Here is a 27,675-nt window from a genome sequence, read left to right on the forward strand (position 1 = left end):
CCAGAGCTCCCCCTGGCTTCCTGGCCCGGCTTGATGTCCGGGTGCTGCTCTGACCTAAGGGAGGTAGGGGAGAAGGCGCAGGGCAGAATGAAGGGTCCCTGCGGGGGAGGGGCAAGGATGGGCTCCCGGCGCCTTGCTTGGAGGCTGGCACAAGCCTTCTTGTGTCTCCCGCTGGCCCAGAATGGGACGCTCCTGCTTGACAAGGGGGACACAATCAAGGGCTCCAGTGGGCCCAAGGCTGAGGAGACCCCCGCCCCTCCTGTGGGCCCAGGAGGCGCTGGGGGCTGCCGGAGACCCTCCTCATTCTCCCCCCGCCACTGCGGGGCCATCCGTGAAGATGGCTGAGGTGTTACCAGGAAGGCTCTCACTTACTACAAATTGTGCCTTTATGGGAAAATCAATGGCACTGCCTCCTTGGTCTCCCACACTTGTTGCTGCTTTGAAGTAATTACTCCGCAGGGCGACGGGCTGGAACTGGGCCAGTGCTCCCAGGAGTGCCTGCCTGCCCCCAGCCCAGCATCTCAGGGAGGCCCAGGAAGGCGAGCTGTCCAGAGAGACACGTCCATCACACCCGGATCTCTGTGCTTGTCCCTTGGGTCTGCCTGGCAACGCCATCACATGCCTCCTATGCGCCAGCCGTGACGTGCTATGATCGTGGGGTGAGCCAGGCAGACCAAGGCCCTCAATCCACAGGGACATTTCCTGAGTGAAGCTGGACACGGCAAAAGCCATGTGCTGGGAGAGCACAGCCACAGGGACAGGAATCACTGGAAGTCTCCCTGAAGGAAGGGGTCTGCAGCAGAGGACAGAGCAAGTGGGAAATCCCGAGGCAGAGAGAAGCAGGGCATGTGAGAGGAAAGGCAACCAGGCCTGAGGAGGCAGCCAGAGCGTGGGGAGCAGCAGGTCAAGCTAAGTGAGCCACGTGGTCGGGGGGGGGGTGCTGAATCCCAAGGATGTGGCCCCAGGAGGCTGGGGAAGAAAACGCCCTCCCACCTCCGACCCTCAAGACGGCTGCATCGCCTGCTCCTGGCACAGCCACTCCAAACGTTAACTTCTCAATGCAGTCTAGTTCTTTCTTTTGAGATTCCTTTAAATGATAGCTTGTTTAAGTACCAACATCAATTGGCCAGCAATTCCACGAACAAATGCTTCTCTGCTTGTCTCCAAGTTCAGCCACTTTTATTTGTCCCCAAGTATTTGGCAGGAACCGGTTACATCAATAAAGAAACGTCAATTTTTAACAGCCACATGAGATGCAAAAGCTTCAGATGGATTTTTTTTTTTTGTCAGCAAACAGGACGCCTGGAGGAGCGTCATTAAGAGCCATTGGAGACACATGGGCAGGCCCGGGAGACGGGGCTCCAGATTTAGCTTGGATTAAGAAGACACTGCAGGCGCCGGGCCTCTCGGCGTCATAAATAACACTGAAATTTTACACCGTGGTTGAACTCTTCGTTGTCACAACCGTTTAGGTCACAGAGTGTGTGAGGCTGTAGAGCAAAATGACAAATCTCTTTCCCCACCGCTAAGTGCATGGAGCCCATCAGAATAAATCCAACCACACCGGCCGCTACTGGGCAGCAGGCAGCGACACGAGGGGGAGACCGTGGAGGGGGTCCTGGCATCGGAGACATCCTGGACAGTGATTTCTGGAGGTGCATGGACTATGAGGAGAGGAGCCTGTCTTCTGGGTCCCCCTTGTCACTTCCTGCCACGTCACCTCATGGTTGGAAGAGGGGGGCTCCAAACCCTTGGTAACGCAAGGATTCCGATACCCAGACTCTCCCCAAAATGGCCAAGTCACAGCCGAGCTGATGAAAGGGCCAGAGAAAAGTGAGGCAGGAAGGATGGTCTCTTGCCATGAAATACAGGGACGGAAGTGTATTAATGCCGTGGGTGATTCTCCTGGAGAGCCAGAAGTAACCCTCCAAGGCCTGCTGGCTGGACCCCTGCCCAGGTGTAAGCCCCAAGGATATCACCTGCCAACAAGACTTCAGGAAGCATCGGGGAACTGGGCCAGGATCGAAGAGGGCGGCCGCTGGGCACTAGGTTTCTGGCACACTCAGCTGAGCGTGGGGAAGACAGACCCATCTGCTCCCTAGCCTTGGGGAGTCGTCCCAGAGGCGGGGACACTGCACCCCAACAACCCCCAGGCCCACGCCGTACATGTTCAGCAAGATAGTGCCAGTCTTACGATCCTGTCCCAGCCCAGAGCCCCAACCCACACAGGGGCTGCCTCCTCTCCTGGGCCAGACTGGGCCAACTCTCCTGCGGTTGTCAGAAAATGGAACCTGTGGGGCCCTTCAGCCTCTAATGTGCAAGGGCAAGGCCACTCCGAGAGCCCAGCCCCAGTGGTCTTCCTGCACTGGTTGCTCTCCTAGAAGCAGAACCGTGGAGCCTCAGGTAATGGCAACTCTTTGGGACGGAGGGGTGGTCTCTCCCCGTTCTTTAACAGGAACACAGCAAACCAGCAGAACGCTTCCTAGCGAAAAGGGACCTGCTCTCCAGGACAAGCCAACGGCACGGTTCTCCTCCCCGAAGTGCAAAAATGTCTACCCTGGGAGGGGACCTGGAGGGGCGCTTTGAGGGGCTGCTCCCCCCAGCCTGAGGAGGATAAAGCATGGATGGATGGGGTCCGCATAACCTGGCATGTCTCACATGCATCCACGGCCCCTAGAGTATCCGGGCCGTGCCTGGGTCCTGTACTTCCTGGCCCGCCACCTCCCCTGGGCTGGGCTCCTAAGCTGCCGGGGGCCACGACCTCTGCCAGGATTGGGAGCAGCACTAGACCGTCCAAATCCTCACCCGGAGGGGCCAAACCTCAGACAAAACTGGGTCAGCACAAACGGGATTCGGGCGTGGGCAGGCTGGCGCCTGTGTGGGCTGGCTGGGATGCCCACTGAACCCCTCTGAGCCGCTGGGTCTGCTGGAAGTCCCAAGCCGTTGGCTTTAGCTTCTTGAGAGCTCTCTGCAAAGGAGAGGCCCAGGGTGAAAGGGACGTGGCCCAGACGTGACCCGAGAGCTGGTTCCTCAGCCGTCCGCAGTCGTGGAGCCCAGTGTCGTCCTTGGGAAGGGTGGCTGGTACCCCTGACTGTTGGCCTGCCTGGCTAAACCAGATCCCATCCTCTGAGGTGCTGCCACCCTCGGGCCTTGATGAATGCCCTCCATGAACTCCCCGGAGCAGATGCCAAACTTTACAAGATGAGGTTCCAAGAAATGTCCTTAATGATTTTATGCCAGCCTTTAGTCAAGCAAAGCAATGGTCCATTTATAACCACTCTCAATGACATCCAGTGGGTCCTGTCACCGGATGGGTGACCCTCGCTGGAAGTGGACCTTGCCCCACTCATTCCTCTGTTCTTCCCTCTGCTGCCTCATTTTCCCCAGGCGCAGGGGGTCTGGACTCTTCCCTCAGTCTTCCCCACCTGACCTGGCAGTAACTCCCCCTGCCGAGAGCGCAAGTCAAAATCCCTGGAGTCACCCTTGAGCTGTCAGTAAATGCTGCTGGCTCTATCCGGTCTAGAGCACACCCCCCGATAACTGCTGGGCCCCTGGGTTCACCAGGCCTGGTGTAAAATTATGCCCAGACCTTGCCTGCTTCTTACCTCCGACACTCTGACCCGGTGCCGGTGCCCTGTTACCTGTTGCCCCCACCTTGGGGCCTCCTCGTTGGCACCCCTGCAGCCAGCTCCCACTACCATGGGATCAGGTCCCTCCTCTACTCGACCCCCAGCCCCAGCCTCTCTTCTCTGCCACTCAGGCCTCTCTGAGGGTCTTCTGCTGACAGCCGAGGGCCCCCTAGCACCCGGGTTTCATTTAACCTCTGTGCCAGGCCATCAAAGCCACTGTGTTCAAAACAGCAAATCACTCCCAGGACTTTTTCTGTTATCTTTCCCTGTTTTTATTTTTTTCCCTGGTATTTGCTACCACCAAAAATGCTGTACATTTCACTTATTTTTGTTTATCTCCCCTCGAGCTTCACAGACAGGTTTTCCTCTGTCCTGTCTATCCTAGGACAGTGCCTGGCACCTGTTGTCACCCCATAAATGTTTATAATCCAACAAACTGGCAGAAATGATCTGGGTGTAGGCCAACACTCGCCAGCACACGGGGGGCCTGCTTGCCAAGGCCAGGCCGTGCGTGGGTGGGGGGCAGGTTGGTCCGCTCGGCCAAGAGCTCCGAATAGTCCAATCAGAGCTCTCTAAAACAGACAATCCCAAGTGTAATTCCTAGCAAGTTCCAGCCCTACCTACTACAGCCAGAAATGATTTCAGAAACTCCTGGTCTTGGAGGGACAGTGAGCCTGGTTCACGCAGATTCCATCAAGCCCAGAGAGATCAGCTCTGGCTCTCTTGGGCCTCCTGTGATGGCCTCAAAGTCTGCCTACAGGAACGCCCTGCCATTTAACAGCTTTCTGGTAAGGCTGGCTCTGGTCTGGCCCCAGAACGACCTGCGGATGATTGCCACACACACCACATTGCAACACCAAGCATGCCCCTTATCTGCCAGCACAGGGGCTCGGATCTGACTCCTTGATAACCACTGGGCCGTCGGGTTCCCAGGGCCGGTGACCACATCCACAGGAAGGGAGGCTGCCTGGAAGGGCGCACTGCCCAGGGGGAGGTGGGGGGTGGGTCGTGACCTTGCTCTGACATGCATGACTTCGGCCCCAGTCAGGTGGATGCTCCTCGTACCCTGAACCTCCGAGGGTTGAGTGAGGAGCCATCCTTCCCCACCGCCCGAGGAAGCAGCCCTGTTCCTTCTCTTCCTCAGGAACACCTGCTCTGTGCCAGGCCCAGGCCGCCCTTGGCCCCAGGGCAGGGCTGGTTCTCCCTGGGTCCTGCCTATAGCCTCGAACCTGCTGGGGCTGGGCCCTGGGGACACCTGGGACACCGTCCATCCCTGCTGGTGACCTCTGCCCACCCCTCCACGCTCTCTCCCGTCTCTACCCCACCTCTGCCCTGTGCCCAGCCTGTCCCTTTGCTCCAGACCTGCTATCTCTGAAGGGCCACAGGGAACAGTTCCAGATGCTGCAGGAACCTCTGAAGACCACAGCCTGCTCTCAGGTGCCGGCTGCTGGGTTCTCTGGCTGGAGCTGACCCTGACCGGGGGTGGGCAAGGTGTGGGCTGAGCCTCCTGCCCCTTCTTAGGCAGTCTCTTTCCACTTCAGGCGACTGAAGCTTCTTCTTTACCTAGAGTTGGCCAGATTCTGCCCTGATTCTGGCATTGGCTTATAAATCATCATAATTCATGACATCAACATATTTGTCCTTTTCAATCTTTATAGGGAGTTTAAAAACCAGAACTCCCCACAGGACCATCGGGCCTTTCTGGTACCCCGCACTGTACAATGGTAACTGCTAGGGTTTGAATGCCAGCTCCTCCACCTGCCAAAGGGATGACCTTGTCAAGTTACTCGGCCTCCTGGTTCCTCACTTTCCTGCCTACAGAGGGGATCAAACAGTAGTCCCTACATTCAGAAGGTGGCCATGAGGATGAAATGGGCTGTACCCTCATTTGGTCACAGAAGGGCAAAGGGCCCACACTGGGCTGGCATGCGGTCAGCCTTCAGGAAATGCCTACGGTGCTGCCGCTGCCACCATGGCTGCTCTCCCCTAGACCCCTGCTCCGTGGGAGCATGGCCATCCCAGCATGCTACATCCCAGGGCTCAGGGCAGTGTCTGGTAAAATGCTTGCTGCAGGGGTGCCTGGGTGGCTCAGTGAGTTAAGCCTCTGCCTTCGGCTCAGGTCATGATCTCAGGGTCCTGGGGTTCTCTGCTCGGCGGGGAGCCTGCTTCCCCCACTCTCTCTGACTGCTGCTCTGCCTACTTATGATCTCTCTCTGTGTCAAATAAATTAATAAAATCTTCAAAAAAAAAAAAAGTGCTTGCTGCGAGAGTAGTGGTCTGACTCAGGGAGCTTGCCCTGGCCTCATGGGCTTCAGGTCTTACATCCTGGTCCAAGCACTTCTCACCCCCCACTTGATCCTCCTGGAAACCACCACCTTCCTATCCCCACATGTCACTAATGTGTCATTTCTAAGACTCTAGATCTACTGCCTCTGGGTCCTCCCCACTCCTCCACCTACACGGTGACCCCAGGTTTGTAGCCTGTCCCTGGGAGACCTGTCCCAATGTTGTCGTAAGACCGACCCACCTCCTGCACAGGGCATAAGGGGACCTATGAGGGCCAGGCCTGCATGCACACGTACACACACACGCGCGCGCACGCACACCCAGGCACACACACACTGGAGGCTAGGGCAGGAAATAGAGCCAGGCTCTGGCTCCAAGCGCAGCGCCTGGGCCCTGGGAATCTTTCTCCCATCCAAATCCATGGGCCTCATAAAAGCACAGTCCGAGGGCACAGCCTCTACCATTTTCAGCAGGAAATACACTGACTGGGAGGCAGGAGGCAGCAAAGAAATCAGACAATGGACGGACCTCAGCGGGAACAAAGCTCAGTCAGTGCAGCATGGCCTGCCACTACCAAGGCGTCCAAGTGAGACGTGGGGGACTCACTGCCATCCTTCCCTTCCCCTCACCGCAATGTCTGATCCACCACTGGATCAGTGTCAATGTCAATGACACAATCAATGTCAGCTCCAGCTCCAAACTCATCCTTCCCCCACCCCTGCCGCCTAGCCTGGGCCACAGGGGCCTCCCCGCTGCCCTCCTGCTGCCACCTCGGTCTGCTCACCACCCAAAGCCACGGCCTCATCTCCCAGCTCCCTCCCCAGCCACAGAAATCTCGAGGGGCTTCTCACTGAGACCCAGCCCTGCCACCAACTCGTCTCTTACCCGCCGGGCTCCAGTGACTGTGCCCTCTCTCCACGTGGCAAGTGCCAGTTGGCTCCTCACTGCCCTCAGCCTCAGCTCAAGGGCCACGACAGGACCCGTTCTTTCCTGGACTCCAATGTATCACCATGTGTCATTCTCCTGCTTGTCTGGCTTCCTCTCTGAAATATCATCTGTGACTCTGGCCAGCTCCCTCAGGCCCAAGCCCTTCTGAACGCGGGCATTGCAGAGTCACCTAGGGAGCCAGCAGAATGGAACCCAGGCCTGATCTCTCCTGGGAGCAAAGGCAGTTACCAGCTGAGTTGTGTCCCTGCCCCCCAATTCATGGCGAATGTGACTGTATTGGAGGATGGGGTCTTTGAAGAGGTGATTAAGTTAAACCGAGGTCTTTCGTGGGGACCTCATCCCATCTGACTGGCGTCCCTACAGGGAGAGAGAATTAAGACACACAGAGGCACGAGGACGGATGCCGGTAGGGGGGAAGGCCACGTGAAGACACAAGAAGGCAGCCAAGGAGAGAGGCCTCCAAAGAAATCAAACCTGCTGACGCCTTAATCGTGGACTTCCAGCCTCCGGGACTATGAGAAAATAAATCTGTGTTGTTTGAGCCCTTCCACCTATGGGATTTGGTTAGGGCAGTCCCAGCAAACTTGACACCTCCGGGCCGGAGGGATGAGAGAGGTCCCTAGAGGGAGGGAGGCGGTGGCCACAAACCACCGGTGTTTGAATCACCTACGACCTGAAAGTTGAACTAACAGTGCCACCAGGGTTAAAGCCAAGACCTCAGAAGAAGAGCCAGGCAGAGGACAGATGTCAGGAGCCCCTCCCTCGAGCCTGCTCCAGCCGCAGCGTCACGGCAGGCCGGGAGGAGCCAGGATCTCTGCAGCAGAGAAGTGAAGGAGACCCCCAAGCAGCCCACCCCTGGCTGGGGTTCTGGCTCCCCACCCCCACAAGGAAGGGCTGCCAGTCTGAACCATAACAGACGGCAGCCTCTTGGAAATTCATTTCTTGCCTCTTCAAAGCATTATGGATTGATTGCCAAGTCTCACCATAAATCAAAAGAAAGTCACTACTCATTACCTACTTAGAATTCCCTGAGTTCTTCCTGGGAAACCATTTCTCAGCTGTTTGATCTCTGAGCCACCAGCACTATCTCTAGGCATGCCACCCATCACGGCAGCCACCAGACACTTTTTTCTTCCAGGCTCCTTTCTCAGCACCTAGATGAATTTCCACCTTTCTCTAGTTTCGAGAAGAGCTGCCAAGATAAATGATTCAAAGACTCCGGCTCACGCTGAAAATATATGGACTGTGTACAGCTGGTTCTGCATAACCCCGCGCTGGAGGGGCCACGCTGGCAGCCAAGCCCCAGACTCACCAGGACACCAGGACGCTCTCCTGTGTCTTTTCACCCCTGGGATAGTGACACTTGTCCAGCTTCAGCCAGCACCAGCTGCCCATTCCTCAAGTTAAGCCCCTCCCACCTGAGTAGAATATCGCCAAGCACCCCAGGGCTTTGCCAGCTGGCTGTGGCTCGTAGAAGCAAGGAGGTGCCCCATTTCTAAACTGGACACCCAGGAGGAACCTCTTTCCCAGTCCCACTGCTAGCACCACTTGCCAAAGGAACCCCGCCCCCAAAAGGGCTCCTTTACCCCCCAGGGCAGCAGGGTCTGGCTGACATCTGCTTCCCCCACCCAGGGTGCCCATCTCTATCGACACCAGCCTGGCTCCAGAAAGAGCAGTGAAACCCTACTTCTCCTGCTGGGGTGAACAGCAAGACAAAGTAAAACAGCAAAAACGAAGTCCAGCCAGGCCCTGACCCTAACCACCAGCTATCTGCTGGGGGGGGCGCAGGGTGTGGAATGGGCGGGGCCAAGGAGCCCCGGTGACCCCTGGCTGGAGGGCTGGGTACCATGCACCGGGCCCCTGCCCTTGCCAGGACCCCTGGAAGACCCGGCTGGGCGGCCCACAGCACTGTTCCTGCAGGTCACGAAGTGGGAACAGCCCCAGCCCAGGCCCAGACACAGAAGGTTGGCAACTGCCACTTGCAAACGAGGGCATCCAAAGTGCTGTCACAAGTGTACCTGTGCAGCTGGCGGTGCGTGTGGCTCCCTCACAGAGGGCAGCCCCGGGGAAGGCAGCAGCACACAAGAGCAGAGGGGGTGGGTAGGGGCCACTCCACCCCAGCGCTGGCTTTTCTAACAGCACAGCAGAATAAACCGAACGCAGCTGGCCAGGTAGGAGAGCAGTCGTGCCGGAGCTGGGGGACGCCAGCCTGCGTGGCCAGGGTCTTACTCCAGGGCTGTGGCCAGCATCTCATTCCACTCAGAGAAGCAGGGCACAGGAGGAAACCTTGGAGCACGGCACCTCCAGAGGCCCGGGAACAACTGGGGATGCGCCACAGGGATGCCATGCTCGCCCAGACCCCCGGCCTGAGGACTGTCACCACCCCCGGCCCTGGGCAGCCTGGCTCGCAGACAGCCTCCCCGCTCTGCACCGCCAGCGCCAGGTGCGGAGGGTCCCGCACCAGTGAGAGCTGCAGGTGAGCAGCAGCGAAGCAGGGCAGAGCTGCCCCAGCCCATCTGCCCAGCCACCCTGACCCTGCGCTCGTCCTTGCTCTGTGCTGGGGCAGCCACGGGAGCGGGTGCTCCGACAGCTGCTGCAGGAAGCTCAAACGCTCGCACTAACCAGAGCTGCACGCAAGACAGTAGGGACAGCCAGACGCAGGGCTGAGGGGCCCCGGGGGGACTTGTGCGGGACACAGGCCTGGCTCCGCAGAGGCCCCAGCACCCAGAACCTGTGGCTGCACCCTCTAAGCGGAAAACCCCTTCCTGTGGTTTCATCAAAAACTACCCCCAGTTTTCAAGAGCAGACGTGCCTGCTGGCAGATCTGGAAACGGGCTTTCTGAGTTCCTGGATTAAACCCTTGATGACATCTACAGAATTCTGAGTTAGGAGGGAAAACTCCCAGCCCAAAATAATTGCTCCCACAGGGAGCGTCTTTCTGCACCAGCAAGTAATAGGTCTGGATGAGAATTTTCTGAAGACCAGTACCAAACCTCGCCACAAAATCACAACTGTCTGCCTGCTCCGGGCGCCAAACCTGGACCACGGCTCCAACGGGACAGTTGTGCGCTGGGCGCTCCTGGGACTTGGAGCGGTGCTCTCGGTCGGAACCCAGCCGGACTGCCTGCCCTCCCAGATGGACACTGGCCCCCAGGCTGCACCCCTACCCCTTCTGTTGGCCCTGCAGCTCCTTCACAGGGTGCAGGCAAAAGGGAAAGGCTCTTCTACAGTGGGGGTGCGTCCCCGGGGGCCCCTGGAGGGTAAAAACTGTAAACCAGCGAGGCCGACCGGAAATCTACACACAAAACCTAGCAACCTTTCTCCTTCCCTGTAGCTCTCCCATTTTTCTTACAATACGCGAACCTTTGACTATCTTATTTTTCTTTCATTTGATAGAGACGTTGGTATGAGAAATCCTTCTCGACTTGGAAAGCAGCTGCGGCCTGAGAACAAGCAATGACTGCACAGGACGATGGAGGAAAGGGGCTGCCCGGTGCTGGAGGCGGCGACAGGGAGTGGTGGGGTGCCTGTGGTGTGGGTCCGTAGCCGCTAACCCCCACCCCCGGGTTGTTGCTCCCTGGGAATTGCAGCCCAAGCTAACCAACGATTTCAATTTCTAGGAAAAGCCAGAGAGGTCTCCTGATTTTGCATTATTGACTCAAAACAGCCAAAACAATAAGATGTCTCTTATTGCCACCAGGAGAAGGCTCAGCACTGCCACACCCCCCGATTTGGCTCACACCCTTGCTCAGCAACTCTGGTGGCTCAACCTGCAACCCAAGCTTTCCTGCTCCTTTCGTCTGGGCCTGAGCGATTTCAACAGCACCCCACATCCGGGGCCAGACAGCTCTCCATCAGCCGTGTGGAAGGAGCCAGAACAAGCCTCCCTGTGGGAAATGGGAGGATAGTTTGCAGCCCGTGTTTTTATGGGATCCACGAGACAGCACATCTGACGAGCAAGAGCAGACAGTCACGGATGGAGAACAGGTCAGAACGGGCAGGGGCTCTCCAGATGAAACCATGGCAGCCAGGTCATAAAAGTGTAATGAGTGTGCCGCACAGCCGGTGTGCAGGAGTTACCGTAAGTGAGTGGGAAGAGAGACCCGAGAACTTTCCACTGGTGCCAAAGTGGGAATTATGACAGAAAAGAGAAAGGCCAGAGGAGGCGTCCAGGGGACCTGATACATGCAGAACAGGAATTTAAAAGCAAGATCCTAAAGGCTTCATTGTTCAGATTAAAGGACCGGATCCTAGTCCATCATGGGAGCTCACAGGGACGCCTCCAGGCCTGTCTGCACAGCTTCTGGCCCCCTGTGGGTCACCCCATTAGCTTCTGTAACTGAGAAGGAAGCCACAGAGAGACTGGGGAGTGACATGATAAATAAGAATATCCCAGGTCTTGGAAAACATGACCCAGGAGGATACATGCTTGCCTCTGGGGAGCAACCAGTGAGGTAACAGCAGACACAGGGGTGTTGCACAAAAGCCACTGCTGCCATCCTGTCCTCCACACACAGACAAGCCCCACTGGGGGCCAAGCCACTCCTGACCCCACAGACTGTTGCTGACATCACTAGACCTGTCCCCCGGATCTAAGTTGACAGGCTATGTCCTTCTCCTCCTCCTGTGGTCTGTGTGGGAAGTACGACAGCTTCTTTGCTCTACCCTTCATTGGCCTAAGTCAGAAGACTCCCGATCAAAGTCTTGCCACTTGAACCGTGCGGTCCTCCATACCCCCAACCCCTGCACTGACTACCGATTGAAGAACTATACATGGCCACGGAGAGTTCGCACCTCTTCTCAAGGGGCCCCCTTCACCCGGTATGACAGTGCTCGTTTGGAAAAACTGTGACGAAAACAACTACTAAATAACACAAATATTGAAAATAATGGATGGAAGGAGAAGTGAGACAGTAAGAAACTTGACGGATGGGGGCAGGGGGGAAGATAAAGAGTAAAACTGTGATGAACTTCTCATTTTTCCAAGTGAGGAATCAATATTACTTGACTTGCTCAATCCCAGGACTCTGGGATCATGACCTGAGCTGAAGGCAGAGGCTTTAACCCACTGAGCCACCCAGGTGCCCCAAATTTACACATTCTTTAACTACAGTAGAAACTAATAACCAAAAGTTAACCAAGACAATTAACCAACCACATCTGTTTGGAAATTAGAAGAACTTCCAGAAATTAGTTCATTTCTTAGGTCAAACATCAAATCAACCAAAACTTCTTAGGACATGGTAAAGGCAGCATTCAAGAATATATGAGCCATGAATACTGTTTTTCTGAAAATAAATAAATTGGAAAAAAAAAAAAGAATATATGAGCCACTTGACGATTCACAGACCTGTACCCCTGGGGCAAACAATACATTATATATTTATAAAAATAATTAATAAAAAATAAAAAATATACGAGCCAAAATTCATTTATGACTCCACAAGGAAGGATGAAAAAAAAGCTAAGTTTCAATAGAACAAGTTAAAAGATGGCTGTTCAAAACAAGGCCAGGAAGGAAGGAGAAAGGAATAAATAAAACTGGGGGTCTGGGAGTTAGATCAGCAGTGAAGCAGGTGATTACATTTGGAAGCTGACCGTATGAAAAGACCAACAAAATGGCTATGATTCTGGCAAAGCTCCTCCATATAGAAAGAGCAGGAATGAGAAAGGAAGCACAACTACAGGCACAGAGGAGATGGTTTTCAAATGTAAAAGAAAACGACACAGGGCGCCTGGGTGGCTCAGTGGGTTAAGCCTCTGCCTTCGGCTCAGGTCATGATCTCAGGGTCCTGGGATCGAGTCCCGCATCGGGCTCTCTGCTCAGCAGGGAGCCTGCTTCCCCCCCCCCTTCTCTGCCTGCCTCTCTGCCTACTTGTGATCTCTCTCTCTGTCAAATAAATAAATAAAAAATCTTTAAAAAAAAAAAAAAAGAAAAGAAAACGACACAGTTCTAATAAGTTCAAAATTCTCGATGAAAAGAAAAGCCTTCCAAGAACCAAATTTATATTCTATGTCAACTATGCTTTAATTTTAAAAAATAAAGAAAAGAAAATGATTAAAGAGGAAAAAAAGAAAAAAAAAACCCTTCAGGAAAACATTCTATACTCTAAGAGGGATAAAGGATCAAGTTAGGCTGAAACAATCCCTTAGGAAAACCTAAAAAGTTATCTGAGAAATTCTCCCCCCAAGAAACAGTGAGTTCTGACAGTATCATAGGACTTCTTTCAACATTCATGGGACAGACAAGGGCCTCTGCGTTCCATTTTTTTAATTGAGTTTTTTATTTTTGTTCCAGCATAGCTAACATCTGATGTTATATTAGTTTCAGTTTTCATTCAACAATCCTATGATGACAGTGGCTCATCACGAGCGCCCTCCTTAATCCTCATCCCCTAGCTCTCCTACCCCCCCCCACCCTGTCCCCTCCAATAACCATCCACTCGTTCTCCGTAGTTAAGAGTCTGTCTGTCTCTTTCTTTTTTCCCTTTGCTTGTTTGTTTTGTGTCTTAAATTCCACTTGGGAGTGAGATCATATGGTGTTTATCTTTCTCTGGCTGACTTATTTTGCTTAGCATTATACTCTCTAGACCCACCATGTTGTTGCAAAGCCCCTCTGCTTTCTAAACTGTTCTAGAAAACAGAGAAATGTGGAGAACTTCTCAAATCGCAATCTCAAAAACGCTGATCTCAAAATATGGCAGAGAGTTAAAAAAAAAATGCATAGCTCAAGCCCCTGTTTTGAATCTTTATAAAATCCTAGTAAAAGAGTAACCACAAAACCATCGTGATGCTGCTGCCTGGTCCAGATACTGTCCTCCTAACCACCCTATGAAGGGCTCTTATCATCCTTCCCCCAGATGGGGAAACGGAGGCACAGGAAGTGGCAGGACTGGAACTCAGACGCAGGACACGCCAGTCTCTAGAGCTAGCGCTCTAACCACTGCTGTACACTGCCTCCCCATTCCAGGCCTGCGGCTCATCGTGGCAGAGATCCGTCACGATGGAGTACCATATGTGCCAGGGATGCCACACCAGCTCCACAACAGGAAGTCTCTGCGTCAAATTCACCTAAGATGCTCCTAGGGCCCAATCTTGGTATCTGACATCACACTCTGATAAAAGGAACCAGGGCTCCCTGCAGGAACGGCTCATTCGGGGGCTGCAGTGGGGAACATACAAACTGAGCTGGGAACGGCTTGCTGTGCCGTAAAGCAGGACGGTGCTCAAGAAGCAAAATGATTGGTGTGTGTGTGTGTGTGTGTGTGTGTGTGTGTGTGACCAAGGGACACAGGAACCAAATGACGGAGCCTCCAATGCCCAAAGAGAGAATGACATGAGCAAGAAAATCAATTATACTGGACTATAACTCAAAGTATAAAGCAAGCACCTATGGGTCCATGCAAGTGTAAGTAAATAAGTGATTGAAGAAATACGTGAATGGGGAAGAAGAGAGAAATCCCCAAAACAGCAGAATCATGGTGTATAAAAATACCCCGCCACCAAGGGGACAGGACATAACTCCAAGCTCCTTAGGCGTGGGCTGCCCCGAGACTTCCTTCAGAGAGTACAGCTCGGGAAGTTGGGAAAGAGCAACTTTCCAGTGGAGAAACTTGACAAACTGCCTCAGGGAGGTGGATCAAGGTCAACACCAGTGGTGAGGTTCACAGCATGTAGCCACGATATGATGGGGTGCGAGCGACGTGCTACCTCTGTGGTCTTCCTCCCACTGACCCATGACCCCCATCTAAACTCTGAGAAAAAGATCGGAAAAACTAAAACAGAAGGACCTTGTACAAAATATCTGACCAGTCCGCCTCCAAACTGTTAAGGTCATCAAAAGTAAGGAAGTCTGAGAAACAGTCACAGCCCAGAGCAGCCTAAGGACACAGAACAGCTAAACACAGTGGGGCGTCCTGGGTGGGATCCTGGAACAGAAGGAGATTATCAGGTAGAAGGTAAGGAAACTGGAATAAAGCATGGACTTCGGATAATAATAATAATAATTGACCAATAATGTGTCAATATTGCTCCTGAACTGTGACAAATGTGCCACAGTCATGTTAATGATGGGAGTCAGGGCTGGGGTAGGTGTCAGTTAGCTCAGATTCCTGGAACTTTTCTGTGATCCAGAATGGTCACAAAATTAGAAGTTGATCAATTGCCTGAAATACATCTGCACAAAAGGCCAAGGGAGATGCCAAAAAAGTACCTGACAGTATTCAACATCCTTTCCTGATAAAATCTCCTGGTAAGCCAAGGAGAAAACACTACTTCCTGAAATTGATGACACATATTTATCAGAAGTCAACAGTCAGAATCGGGTTCACTGGTCAAATACTGCAGGAAAATCCATAAAGATGCCTGCTGTCATCCCTGGTTCTTACTGGGATTCTCAGGGGGCAATTCCCCAGCATTTGAAAAGGAACTGCCTATGTCCCTTGGCTTTGTCCCCAAATGCCGTGATTAGGACTGCATCGACCAGACTGCATATTTCCAGGAAGCCTTTGCCTCTGATTCTTTGTCCACTCTTCGGGCTGAATACCAGGCTGCTCTGTGCCCTAAATGTACCCATTTTCCAGTTATTCTTACAGGCAAAATGAGCCACCTTGGCTTTAAGCCTCAGAGCCTTTAGACCCCTTTCAGACACGGGCTCTACTGAACAGCACAGAGAGAGCTACTCCCTTCTGTCACGTCAGGCCGTGTGCACAGAGCAGGCTCGGGGGGCGCACGGGATCTGCCCTGTCCAGTAAGGGGTGGTCCAGGAGGAGGTACTGCCGGCTCTGAACACCGAGGAATCATCTTTCCCAGGTGGCCCTGGCTCTCGGAAAGGGCTCAGCTCACTGAGGTGCGGCCGGCTAGATGTGGTGTTCGTGGGCTGCCTTCCTGAGGGGGAGCCAAAAGAAGGGGGTTTCCTGACCCCTCTCGTGGTAGGCCGTGTGTGGCCGGCCTCCGACAGCCAAGGAAGCACTGGCAGAAAACCCTCATCAGCCTCACAACACAAGGCAAAGAGCAGGTTCTGCCATACCCGGACCTGGGGTCTCAGCAGGCCCTTTTTGATCAAGCCACGCTGTGGCTTCATCTCTCAAGGTGGCCAACAGACAGAGGATGTCTGCGGAGGGGAAAGGACACTGCCCATGGCAGTGACCAGGCCCAAGGAGAAGGCCCATCACGTCCATTCTTACCCGTGGAGCTCCGGGTAAGAGGGTGTCTGGACCCACCCCTGCCCCAAAGGCCCCAAGCAAAACTCCAGCACCTTCATCGGGTAAGGTAAACTGAGGGTGGCTTCACTGATGCCCAGGCTCGCCTAGGTTGAGGGCACACTAGGTCAGACCACTCCCAGGTGACTGAAAGCCACACATCTTCAGAACCTCCTGGAAGGATGAAAATATGGGCCTTTTGGTGACATCCGTCACCATCTTCTGCATGCCCCATGAGGGGCACGGCCAGAGCCATACAGGGTCATGTCTCACCACCATGCCCAGCACGCCAGGCAGGGAGAGCCCTGGGCAAGACCCAGAGCCAGAGGGGAGCACGCAAGCCCAGGCTCCTGAGGGATGGGCCATTGGTGATTACAGTGCACCGGGGGGGATGGACAAAGGGAGCAAATCTGAGAAGGGTCGGTGGTCTCCCAAGACCTGGAAATGCAGCCCCCATAGATGTATGCGGAAGCCAGTCCCATCATCTGGGGGCCGCGGGACCTGGGGGAACTGTGGGGTGGGTGGGAGCAAGGGATGAGCTCAGGGGTCAACTGTGTCGGGTGAGGCCGAGAGCTTGGGTTGGGGGACGGGACAGGAAAAAGCAACTCGTCTGTGTCAGCAGCCTGTGCTTTCTGTAGCCATAATCTCCACAAGGTAGTAGGCTTGTGTTGTAGGGTTTCCTATAAACTCTCCCATATTCCAGTTATCCTCACTGGACTGAAATGTTTTAATCCTCCAAAAAGATTTTTTAAAAATGGCTTTAACAACACAGCAAGGGTTCTGCAACTTGTTCCCTGGGATGGAAAGATCATCTACCTGACCCCACAGCCCACAGCTTACATGGTGTGCGTGCGTGTGTGTGTGTGTGTGTGTATGGTATGCGAGTGCTGTGTGGGTAGGTGTGGTGTGTGCGTGTGTGGCATATAGCTCTATGGTTTGTGAGTGTGGTACGTGGTAGGTGTGTCTCCAAGTGTGTGATGTGGGTGTACAGTACATGTGGGGTATATGGTGGTGCATACGGGCAGTGTATGATACGTGTGGTGTGTGCATGGTATTGTGTGTCCATGTGGTGTGTGAGGGTCATGGGGTGTGCATTTAAATGGTATATGTGTATAAGTGGTATGTGTGTTATGTCAGTGGGCAGTGTCTGTGGGGTGTGTGTGTGTGTGTGTGTGTAGCATCAGTGGAAGGTGTCTCTGTGGTGTGTGTGGGTATTTGTGTGTAATATGTGGTATGTCTATAGGGTGTGTGTGTGTGTATGTGTGGTAAGTCTTCAGGGTATCTGTGTGCATATGTCTATGGTGTGTCTATGGGAGCATATGTCTGTGAGGGGGTGTGTATGTGGTATGTCTGTGTGCATGTGTGCAGTGTCTGTGGTATCTGTGTGTGTCTGTGGTGTGTGTGGGTGTGCGGTGTCTCTCTGTGTGTGTATGTGTGTGGTGTCAGTGCAGCCAAATGCTCTACCACTGAGCTATAGCCCCATGTGTGATGTCAGTGGACAGTGTGTGTGTGTGCGCAGCGTCATGGTATCTATGTGTGTCTGTGGTGTGTGTGGGTGTGCGGTGTCTCTCTGTGTGTATGTACCTGTGTGGTGTCAGTGGACAGCATGTGTGTGTTTGTGTGTGCACTGTCAGCGGTATCTGTGTGTGTCTGTGGCGTGTGTGGGTGTGTGGTATCTCTGTGTGTGTGTACGTGTGTGGTGTCAGTGGACAGTGTGTGTGCGCATGCATGCGTGGGCACTCAGGGTCAGGGGAGAAGATCCCATCCCCTGGGCCCTCGAGCTTCCCCCCCAACCCCCAGCTCTGACTCAGTGGGCACACCACACACCCAGGAGGTGCGTCGCTCCGTCCGGCCAGAGGGCAAGAAAGGCAACAGGCCCTGCACACAGCACAGCTGGGCGAGCGCTTTGCTCATGCAGGACTGGAAGAGAACAGGAGGCTACCAGTGTGGGCCAGTGTGGGCCGCTGCCTGGGACAGAGCAGCACAGCAGAGAGAGGGGGGGAAGCAGGCTCCCTGATGAGCAGAGAGCCCAATGCGGGGCTTGATCTCAGGACCCTGAGATCATGATCTGAGCCAAAGGCAGAGGTTTAACCCACTGAGCTACCCAGGCACCCCTCTTTTTTCTTTTAACATGCCCTCAAGAGTGTACAACAAGCCTTTGATAATAAAACAACAAAAAACCCCGAGGCTTAGGACTAGAGTCTGAGCACTGCTGCCTTGATGTGCCCTTTTTTTGAGAAAAATCAGCCGCATCTCAGCCTCTTGTCCTCTGCTCCCATCCTGCCTCGTCCGGACACACAGGAGTCCCTGCTCTCCTTGCCCTGTGTCCCCCAGGGGGGCTGGTGCCAGCCGTGCTCCTGGCAGAATGCCCAGCAGGTTCTAGAGATGCTCTTTTGACCCCCCTGGGTCAGCAGCCTGCAGAGGAGTCTGGCCGCCCTGGGCCTTCCGGCATCGGTTCAGCCTGCGTGACAAGGGCCACAGCCCGCGGGAAACAACACCAGCTCTAGAGGAGACTTTATACTCCCCACCTAGTCAAGAAAAGAATTCCAGAAGTTCACAGCAGCATAGAGGACAGCAAAAAATAGCTTGGGACACTTCCCTCTGTCTCCCATCCATCCAGCCAAGCCACAGACACGTACTTCTTGACTCCAACCGTGGGGCAGACACTGTACATAAAGGAGATGGGACTTCAAGAAGCCTCCAGCCCTCTCAAGGACGCAGACTACAGAACTGCGTCACAGAGCCACCTGGGCAGTGACAGAGAAACTCGCCCGTGGGGAAGAAAGCTCAGGACAGAGAAGTCAGCCCCCTGCTCACCACTGCAGTTTCCCCACAGGCATCAGCTGGCCCTGGCCATAGGGAGCGCCCTAGTCAAATCTGGCCAGGTACACCCCAAGATGTCCCAGAACAACCATCTTCCCACTGCCTTTGGAGGTGACACTGTCTGCTCCCCGGGTCACCCTGCCCACCTGTCCTTCAGGAACACACTCCGTCTTTGTTCTCATCTTCTCTGCCTCACTTTTCCTCGGCGCCGTCCACAACCTCCAAGCCTGCACCCCAGGATGGTTCCTGCTTTCCTTGCGTACCTCCTACAGCCAGCCATGGGGGGCAGGGCATACAGTAGGCGCACAACAGTGCACACACCCACCGAGCCAAAGTAACGCCCCTCGGCACCCTCAGGGTGGCCCTGGCATGAGATTCAGTCTCGATTCTCCTGATCCACAGAGAAGGCAGCCGTGGGACCAGGGGATGGAGGGTGGGGGGTGCCGAGCGGCTTGAGGACTAAGGGATGATGTCCCCACAGCTCAGCTAAACGAAGACCCCTTCGTGCGACAGCACAGCTCAATGGGTAGGCTCTGGATCCCACACAGACAGACTGGCGTGGACTGGGCATCGACAAGGTTAAGGAGTTACTGTTAATTTGGTTAGAAGTGAGGATGACGTGGTGGGTTTGTAAAGGGCGAGCCTCCTCCACTGAGCCGCCTGCTGCCAGTCTGACAGCTGAACCAACACGACATCCGGGGTTTGGTTTTAAATACGATGACAAAACAAGACAAAATAAAAACCCTGGTGTGGACTTTGAGGTCATTATCCTGTCCTTTCTTCTTTTTGTAGGGGGTGGTAGATACTTGAAATTTCGCATTAAAAGAGAAAAAAGACCTCCATGCCCTGGATGGGGGAGTAGGGAGCTGGCGGTGGGGCTCCAAGAGCCCCTGGTCAGAGATCACACTCAGGCCCGGCTGGGTGACAGCGGTGGCGGGCTCAGGCTCTGGACCCCGGGGTGGGAGGGTAGCTCCTGCCCCTCCCAGGAGCTGGCTTTAGAGCTAGGCTGCTGGCAGCTGAGGACACAAGGCCACTGGCGTGCAGGGGACGGCAGGGCTCCACTCTGGGGCAAGTTAGCCCTGCTCTAATTTCTGGGTTATTTTTGTTTGAGGCACCTGCTATGGGCCAGTTCAGCTGGGAAGAGATTTGTGGGGCAGTGCCTATCTGAGGGTCTGCTGCCTGGCCCACCTCTCAGGTAGCCCCCGCATAACTCACTCTGTCCCAGATCCTGGTGGGGGACAAGGACCCTGGGACCAGCAGAGCAGCAGACCATGTGAAGGCAGAGGCTGGGACAGCTGTGTGTGCCCGTCACCATCCTCCAGAGTGACAGAGCTGGGTCCCTGACAAAGCTCTTGTTCCATGCCCCCTCCTGGGACACCACAGCAACGAGGGCCCTCGAGGCCATGTTAACCTCTTTCTACGCAGCGTAAGAGGACAGAAAGACAGAGGCCCTCTGTTCCGGACTCCTTTCAGGGTTAGACTTTGAAAGAGATGCTCTCCCCAAGCCACACCATGGTGAACATCACGCCCGCTGTGCCCATGACCGACTCTGACCCTGCACCTTGCCCTCACCCCACACTGACACTGTGGGCAGGCCAGAAAGCCTGGGAAGGGCATGTGGGGCAGAACGGTCCCTCGGGGCACCCAGGTAGGCTCTGCAAAGTGGGGGAGTGGGGGCAGCACCAAGCTCCTGCAAGGCCAGGTAGGAAGGGACAGCCCAGAACAGGGGTGGCGGTAAAGGGAAAAAAGTCTTTTTTTCTGTACACACGACACTCTGACACCAAGCGTGTGGGTTTTCCACACCAAGCAATGTTCCAATCCTCTGTGGTCACCAACCGGATGTCCTACAATTTAATTCTGAAGCTAACTGCCCGAGTTAGCACAGACCTCAAGGTGAAGGGCTCCGTACTTACGACTGACTCGCTATAAATTGGGGGTTTCCATGACCCCTTCCTTGGGTTTATAATCTGCTTGAGTGGTTCACAGAACTCAGGAAAGTGCTTTACTTACTATTACCACTTTATCAGAAAGGACATAACTCGAGAAAAGCCAAACGGAAGAGAGGTGAGATGCGCAGGGCAAGGTACAGGGGAAGGGACGGAGAGTCTCTAGGCTCTGCCCCCAGGCCTGCCACCCTCCCAGCACTGCCACTGCTTATGGTTTCTATGGAGGCTCCCTTCTGCAGGCACAGCTGAGCAAGTCACTGCTCAGAACTCCCCCTCTGTCCGCTCTCCCCTCCCCCTGGAGTTCGAGGGCAGGGCTGAGAGGCCCAGCCCCCAGTCTCGGGGTTGGTTCCTCTAGCAACCAGCCCCCACCTTCTAAGACTCACTCAGGTGCACGTGAAAGGGGCTTATTGTGAATAAAGACACTTTCCCTGAAGGGTTCTAGAAGCTCTGCGCCAGGAACTGGCAGCAGAGACCAAATGTGCTTTCTTAGTACTGGCAGCCTCTTCTGCGTGGTCTCCTCCGCAGAGCTTCCAGATGGTGTGGTCACTGTGGGGAGATGCTGGACTGGGGGTCTCCTGCCCCAGGACCCGGGGGGGAGGTGAGCCACTGGGGCATTTTGGGTGTGACCCCAGGGCTTCCTCAGGCCACGGGCAGCACGTGCTGAGCCCTGGGCCCCAGAGTCGAGTGGCGCTGAGGAGCTGACTGGGCCCCACCTGTTGTGGCTGGGCCGCCCCGGGAAGTGCTGGAGGTGGCAGACGGGCAGTGGCTCGCTGTGAGCCTGATTGGAGCCAGAGGCCAATGGAGTTCTCCAGAACGCTTTATGAGCCACTTAACCATTCCTCGACCTGGCCGTCCAAGCACAGCCGACCTAACGGTGATGTCCACACATAAAAATGGCACGCTGCGTCACCAGCAGCCTTCAGAGTCCCGACAGGAGTATACGGTCACGTTTCCCACAAATTGCAGAAACAAAGTCCAAGTGTGGAATGATGGGGCACTAAACCATCCCGACAAGTCATCAGAGGCCATTACCGTCAAACACTCTGCCCAGAGCCAGGGAGGTGGCCACAGTCCGGAGACAGACGCCCCGCTCCCGCCACCGAGCCCTGCTCACGGTCCCCGCTCTGCCCCATGGCACTCATCCAGTCCCCGCTCCGGGGACGTCGATGACTATTTCTCACTTTTTAATCATTACCCAGAGAAACACAGCAGCTTACCTCTCCATCTCATATTCCTTCATTCCCACTTTTACGGCCTTCATTACCTGGAGGATGGATATTAAGCAAAGACATTTGTATTAAGGAGATAAGTAACACTGCCTTATAAATAATGTATAGCAGCTTTTCAAAAGAAACTATTCTTTTAAAAAATAATAATAAAATAAAAAAGAATGTCTGGGTGTGCGGAGGTGCAGACACGGGACAAATTCGAACTGTTTTAAAGCTCCAGGAGCCACACGGTTCACTTAAACCATGCAGGAGCGTTTCCACTTGGGGGCTTGTAAGCACCCGGCACCAAGCCACTGGGTGGGCTCAGGCGGTGGCCAAGAGTTCACCAAGATGTCTGGTGAATCCTTAATGCTCGGGAAGCGATGCCTAGCCTAAAAGGTTTCCTTTGTTTGGCTGTCACAGAACACGCAGAAGATGAATTCATGCAAGAGACCGTGGCCCACCCATGACCCTTGTCTGTCTCTCTCCGACTGTCACTTATGCCGGCACCCGGCTGTCCCAGTCACCCTAGGCGTCCTGCAGGAATACACTTCCTTGTCTGCTCTTCCCCTCAGGTGAAGTGGGGTGGTTTGGGGAAGAGCTGCCCGAGAGAGGCTATTTTTGAAAAACGGAGGGCAGTGACCACTGTGCTTGAATCACGGGTAAGGACGGGAGATCCTTTAAAAGGAGCTGGAACCACCTGAATGCCAGGAAAGAGAACCCCACACTCCAGGAAGTGGGGACTTCTTGCTGGGGAATGTCCCGAGGGTGGATGCCTTCAGGGGAGGGGCTAGGGCAGAGCCTCTGCTGTCCCTGTCCTGCCCCCACTGGGGAAGAGAAAAGAGCCACCACCTGCTGCCTGTTCACATGGCACTCAAGACTGGAGCTGCCGCGGGACCGTCCATCTCAACGAGGCCCTCCCGCCCCACTCAGAGCCCCGCTGCCTGCCCAGCCCAGCTACAACAGCGCCCAGCTTACCTCCCGGTGGGCCTCGCTGGAGATTCTATTGGTGTAACGCAAAACCTCCAGCTCCATGTCCGTCTTAAAGACCCGGCTTTAGAGAGAAGAACAAAGTGGCAAGTCAGTGATGGGGGCTGGCCGGACCCCTCCCACCCACGGTGACCTCAGGGTCCACCACACTCGGTGTGGGCTGGGAAGCAGCACGGGCCAGCTTGAGCCCAGACAGGCCATTGAGGCATGGGGGTGTGCAGTGGGGTGCTGGAAGACACCCAGATTCTGCAGCCAGACAGGTCTCGCCTCACCAAGACTCAGTTTCCCCATCCATAAAAGGGGGATAAAATCTACCTGGCGAGGCTGTTGGACCTGAATCTAGTGTGCCGACACTCAGGGCTCTGCCTGGTAGGCTGAAAAGGTCTACTCCTCCCCACCCCACCCACCTGCTCTTGGGGCAGCCCAGGAATCTTCCCCTAACCCAGTCAGGTCCCCTGCAGGATCCAGGGATGGAGGTGGCAACAGTGGGTGGTGCAGCCACTTCCAGCCGCGAGTGCAGGAAAGAATATGGAAAACAGCCAGTCTGCAGAGAGGAGGAGACTAGGAACAGGCAAGAGGAGAGGGGGGCTGTGTGGGGAAGGAGGCCCTGCTCTCCTTCGAGACTCCGCTGTGCCTCCTGTAGCTGGATTGTTATGGGTCCTGGGGGCCCCCATAATGAATTCATGCTAATTTGCCCAAATGTGGTTAGGTCTCTGGTCTTGGCGATCAACCTCATTGCCAAGCACGAATCAGCTAGAGAAGCTACGTAAATATTCATTTTCAACCTCCACTTCAGATAAGCAACTCCAGGCCATGGGCATTTCAGGGGCAGCTGTGACCGGTCATTAAGGGTCCAGTGTCCTTGGCGCATGCCCTGTGGCCAGCTCTGCTTCCCTTACACAAGATGGCATGACTTCGCCAACGCTCCCACACAGCCTCTCCCTCTCGCGAAGGGAACACACTGGCGCACCCTGCAGATCCGCAAAGCCAGGGTATCTGACGATGGCGGACCAGCACGTCCCCCCCCCACCCCCATTCACTGTCTCCTCCAGCCGCCGTCTGCATCCTGAAGCCTGACCAAGGCCAAGGATGGCAGCGAACCTCTGGGGACTTCACAGAAGCAGCCTGAGCCAACCGCTGACTCACGCCGTCTCCATGGTACCATCCAGCTGGGACAGCCAGCCATCTGTCACAGGGAAGTGACGGAGGCATCTTACAGTACCGTGACGCCCTTCTAAGACCGTAAAACCTTCTGGGAAATGTGGAAAAGATAAACCCGTCAGCCTAGGGAGACTTTTTCCACATGAACAGCCTTTCTTTCCGGAGGAAGCAAACCCTGAAGCCTGACACTGGGCTCTCTGTCATCAGAAGGTGTCTCTGATTCCCCACCAGGGGGCTGGGAGCAGTCCCACCAGCAGAACAGGAAGCTGCTTCCCGGGCCCTGGAGGGGAGGGTGCAAAGCCTGGGCAGGACTGGGATGAGCAGCTCAGCTCCTGAGGTCCAAATCCACTCACAGGATAACCAAGCAGCCCCCGGGGCTTCGCTCCCCACTGCCACCTGCTCAGCCCAGCCCGAGCCCCTGGTAAGCAGAGAGTGGGTCACTGTTCTCAAGTGCAGTGATGACCAGAGTAACAACACGGGGGAGCCAGGCCCAGGCTGTGCCCACCCCCAGCCCTCTGCCCCCCTATTCCACTCAGATCCCTGGTTCGTCCTGCCAACATTTCAGACCCCTAGGCCCTATGCCACACAGCCACATAGGCTGGGCCAAACCCCCACGAGGGATGAGCCAGAACCTGTGCCCGCTGCAAGCACGATCCAGGGCCACAAGGGCCGCAGGCAAATCTTTGACTAGGCGGATGGTACAGCAAGTTCCCGGTCACCAGCCCCACCGGCCTCGGCACCATCCCAGTTCTGCCAAGAGCTGCTAGGGGACACGCAGGGCCGGAGGGCTCCTCTCAGCTTTATCTCCCTAAGATCTCTCCCCTCCCTGGGCCTCCTCCCCTTCTCAGCAGACAAATGAGCTCATCTCTCTCCGCTCCTCTCCGAACTCCCAAGCCTTCCCCTCCACACTTGTGTTACAAGGAAGGGGCAGACCAGGCTCAGCACCCCAGCATGCACACCTGGGCTTGGACCCCACGTGGCCCCTATTACTGGGAGCTCTGTGACCACCCACTTACCTCTTCCTCCTCCACCAGGCAAGCTCTACCTCCCACTACTCTGCCACGTTTCTGGAAGGCAAACCATTACCATCTCTGCTTTGCGAGGAGAGCAAGAGCTGCTTCTGCGTTTTATCTCAAACCTCTCGTCCATCTCCTCCCCTGCCACCACCCCCCCTGCCAGCCCCCCCTCTCACCAACATGTGGGAGCAGGACCCCCGGCTGCCAAGTCCAGAGGCATTCTGGGACTGCCAAGAAGCAGCACGGGGAGCCCTGCCTCGTCTGGCCCCATCTCCCTTTCCTGCCCCTCTTCCCTGCTCCCGAACCCCAGTCACTGGCACAGGCCGCTCCACTGTACGTGCACCTGCATGCCCCCGGGCTCTCTAGCTCAGCGTGACCCCCAACTCCCACAGCTCACCCCACAGCTCCGCTGCACCCGTGCTGCTTCAGACAGACACCTGCGCGCCCTCCCAGGCACCTCCCTGTCATCCATCCATCCATCCATCCATCCATCTGTTGCTCCTACATCCAAGTGAGGACCGAGGGCTCCAATTCTACCTCCACAATCTCTCTCAGACCCTCGGTTTCTCTCCATCCGGCCCATACTATCTCCAGCCTGGACAGCGCTCCCGGCCTCTTCTTGCCTGCAGGCCTCTGTGCTCACTGGCAGTGGCTGGGAATCTTTAGGAAACACAAACGCAACCAGGCTTTTCCTTGCTTAAAAGCTTTGAGGGCCTCTAAATTCCTCCAGATGGAGTTAAAACTACTCACGAGCCTTTCCATGCCTGTCTCCACCACCTACCTCTTCTGCTCACCCCCTTTCACCACCAGCTCCCACCTCGACCACACCTTTCTCAAGGTGGGGAAGGAGCTCCCCAAAGCCCCTTCCCTAGATTTCGAGAGCAATCTACGGGAATCCTTGGAGAGCTACCACACGCGGGACTCTTACATTTAAGTCTCTTCCTAAAAAGGCTGTGGTCCTGGAGGGCAGTGTTGCTTCACCCTAAGGGCTTGGCCCAAAACAAACACACAGGAACCAGGGTTGGAAATAGTACCTGGTCATTGCACCAAAGCTGGAAAATGCCTTACTTCCAGAAATGAGAGCTCGTGGCTCTTTTCAAAGAAGGAAAAGAGGCTTCCTCCACCCCACCCCAGGGGAGTTTGGCAGACAGCATGAGTGGTCGCTCAGCCAGGCCTGCCCTGCACGGGACAGGGGCACAGCCTGCCCAGGCTCCAGCAGCACAGACTGCCACAGCCACTGCCTCGCCCTGAGCCACCCGGCTAGGAAGAGGCAGCCCCAGGAGCTGAACCACAGGAGCCCACAGCACAGGCTCTCCCCATGGCCCCTCCCCGCAGTGGGAGCACCCAGGTCTGCAGAGGGGCCCAGGAAATCAGGCCATTGGCTTCTCCTCCAAGGAGACTCGGTGCCCAAACCACACTCTCTTCCCATCAGAGACACCAGCACTTCCAACCAATGATGCTGAGGCCTGCTTTCCTTCCCAATTTGAATTTTTGGGAGATGACAAACCAGGCCTTTACCTGGTTTACTCAGAACTTATTTTTAAGTCATGTTAAAAAAAAAAAAAAAAAAAAATCAACCCAAACCAGGACAAATTATGCCACAAAGGCAGTTCTCCAACAAAACCGGCCTGGCCCAACTGAATCCAAGCTTTAAAGGCCCTGAGAACAGGCTCACCTGATTATCCACAGGGCCCTTGGGGTCTAAGCCTTGCCCAGGTCCCAGGCGTTCAGCTTGGCCCAGTTCTCTCCAGGACATAAGCACCAGAAATGGTTTTTACGATGACTGTAAAAAATAACAAGACTTCCCAGCATTCTGCAGTTTCTCCCTATCTTCAGGAAGGACTGACTGCCCCGACTCTGATGCGGCTATTTCTATGACTCCCGGACATGAAAAGATAAAGAAAAAGAGGATTCCACCACGGTCCAGCCTATGCTGTCCCGGGCCCTCCAGAGTGAGGGCCATCTAGTGTCCCACTCAGTCACAGCCTTGTTTGGCCCCAGAATGTGTGGGGGTTGGGGTAAGAAATACTATCTGCAAGTCTTCTGCCACCAGGATCAGACCAAGGCCGCATCCTCCAAGAGGCACCAGAGGACCCAGGCTCGGGACAGGACAACACAGGTGCAGTTAACAGGTTGGGCTGAGAACAGCTCAGGCTCTTTGACGAGTAAGAGGAGGTGGCTGACATGTGCAGGCAATGCAGGCTGTCGTGCAGAGTCCCCAGGCCGGTGGCCCTGCCCGTGAGCAGGACGGGGGAGAAGGCTCCTCCACCACGCCAGGCCCAGAGTCCCCTGCAACAGGCCAGAAATGACAAAAACTGGACTCGGCTGGGATTTATTTATGCAATCTGTTTTGTTCCCCTTTGATATGCATAGGTCACGAAGCTGCCTCTGGGCATTAAACCCAGGATTAAGACATTAATTAGCTGAGGTTTGAATGCTCCACTGATTAAAATAGTAGCAAGACAGGA

At 55.0% G+C, this 27,675-nt stretch overlaps 1 protein-coding gene across 1 annotated transcript in view; it reads right to left on the bottom strand.

Moving 5' to 3' along the window:
• PEPD (peptidase D) overlaps nucleotides 1-27,675 on the bottom strand; it is a 107,869-nt gene that overhangs the window by 40,738 nt on the left and 39,456 nt on the right. Inside the window, exons 8-9 of the mRNA XM_044256278.1 lie at nucleotides 23,019-23,094; nucleotides 22,050-22,096 (exon numbers count right to left, since the gene is read on the bottom strand). Of these exons, the coding sequence (XP_044112213.1) occupies nucleotides 22,050-22,096; nucleotides 23,019-23,094 (123 nt within the window). The remainder of the gene's footprint in view (nucleotides 1-22,049; nucleotides 22,097-23,018; nucleotides 23,095-27,675) is intronic.

The sequence above is a fragment of the Neovison vison genome, chromosome 7 (genome assembly GCF_020171115.1).
Source record: "Neovison vison isolate M4711 chromosome 7, ASM_NN_V1, whole genome shotgun sequence".
In the NCBI taxonomy this organism is placed as follows: Eukaryota; Metazoa; Chordata; class Mammalia; order Carnivora; family Mustelidae; genus Neogale; species Neogale vison.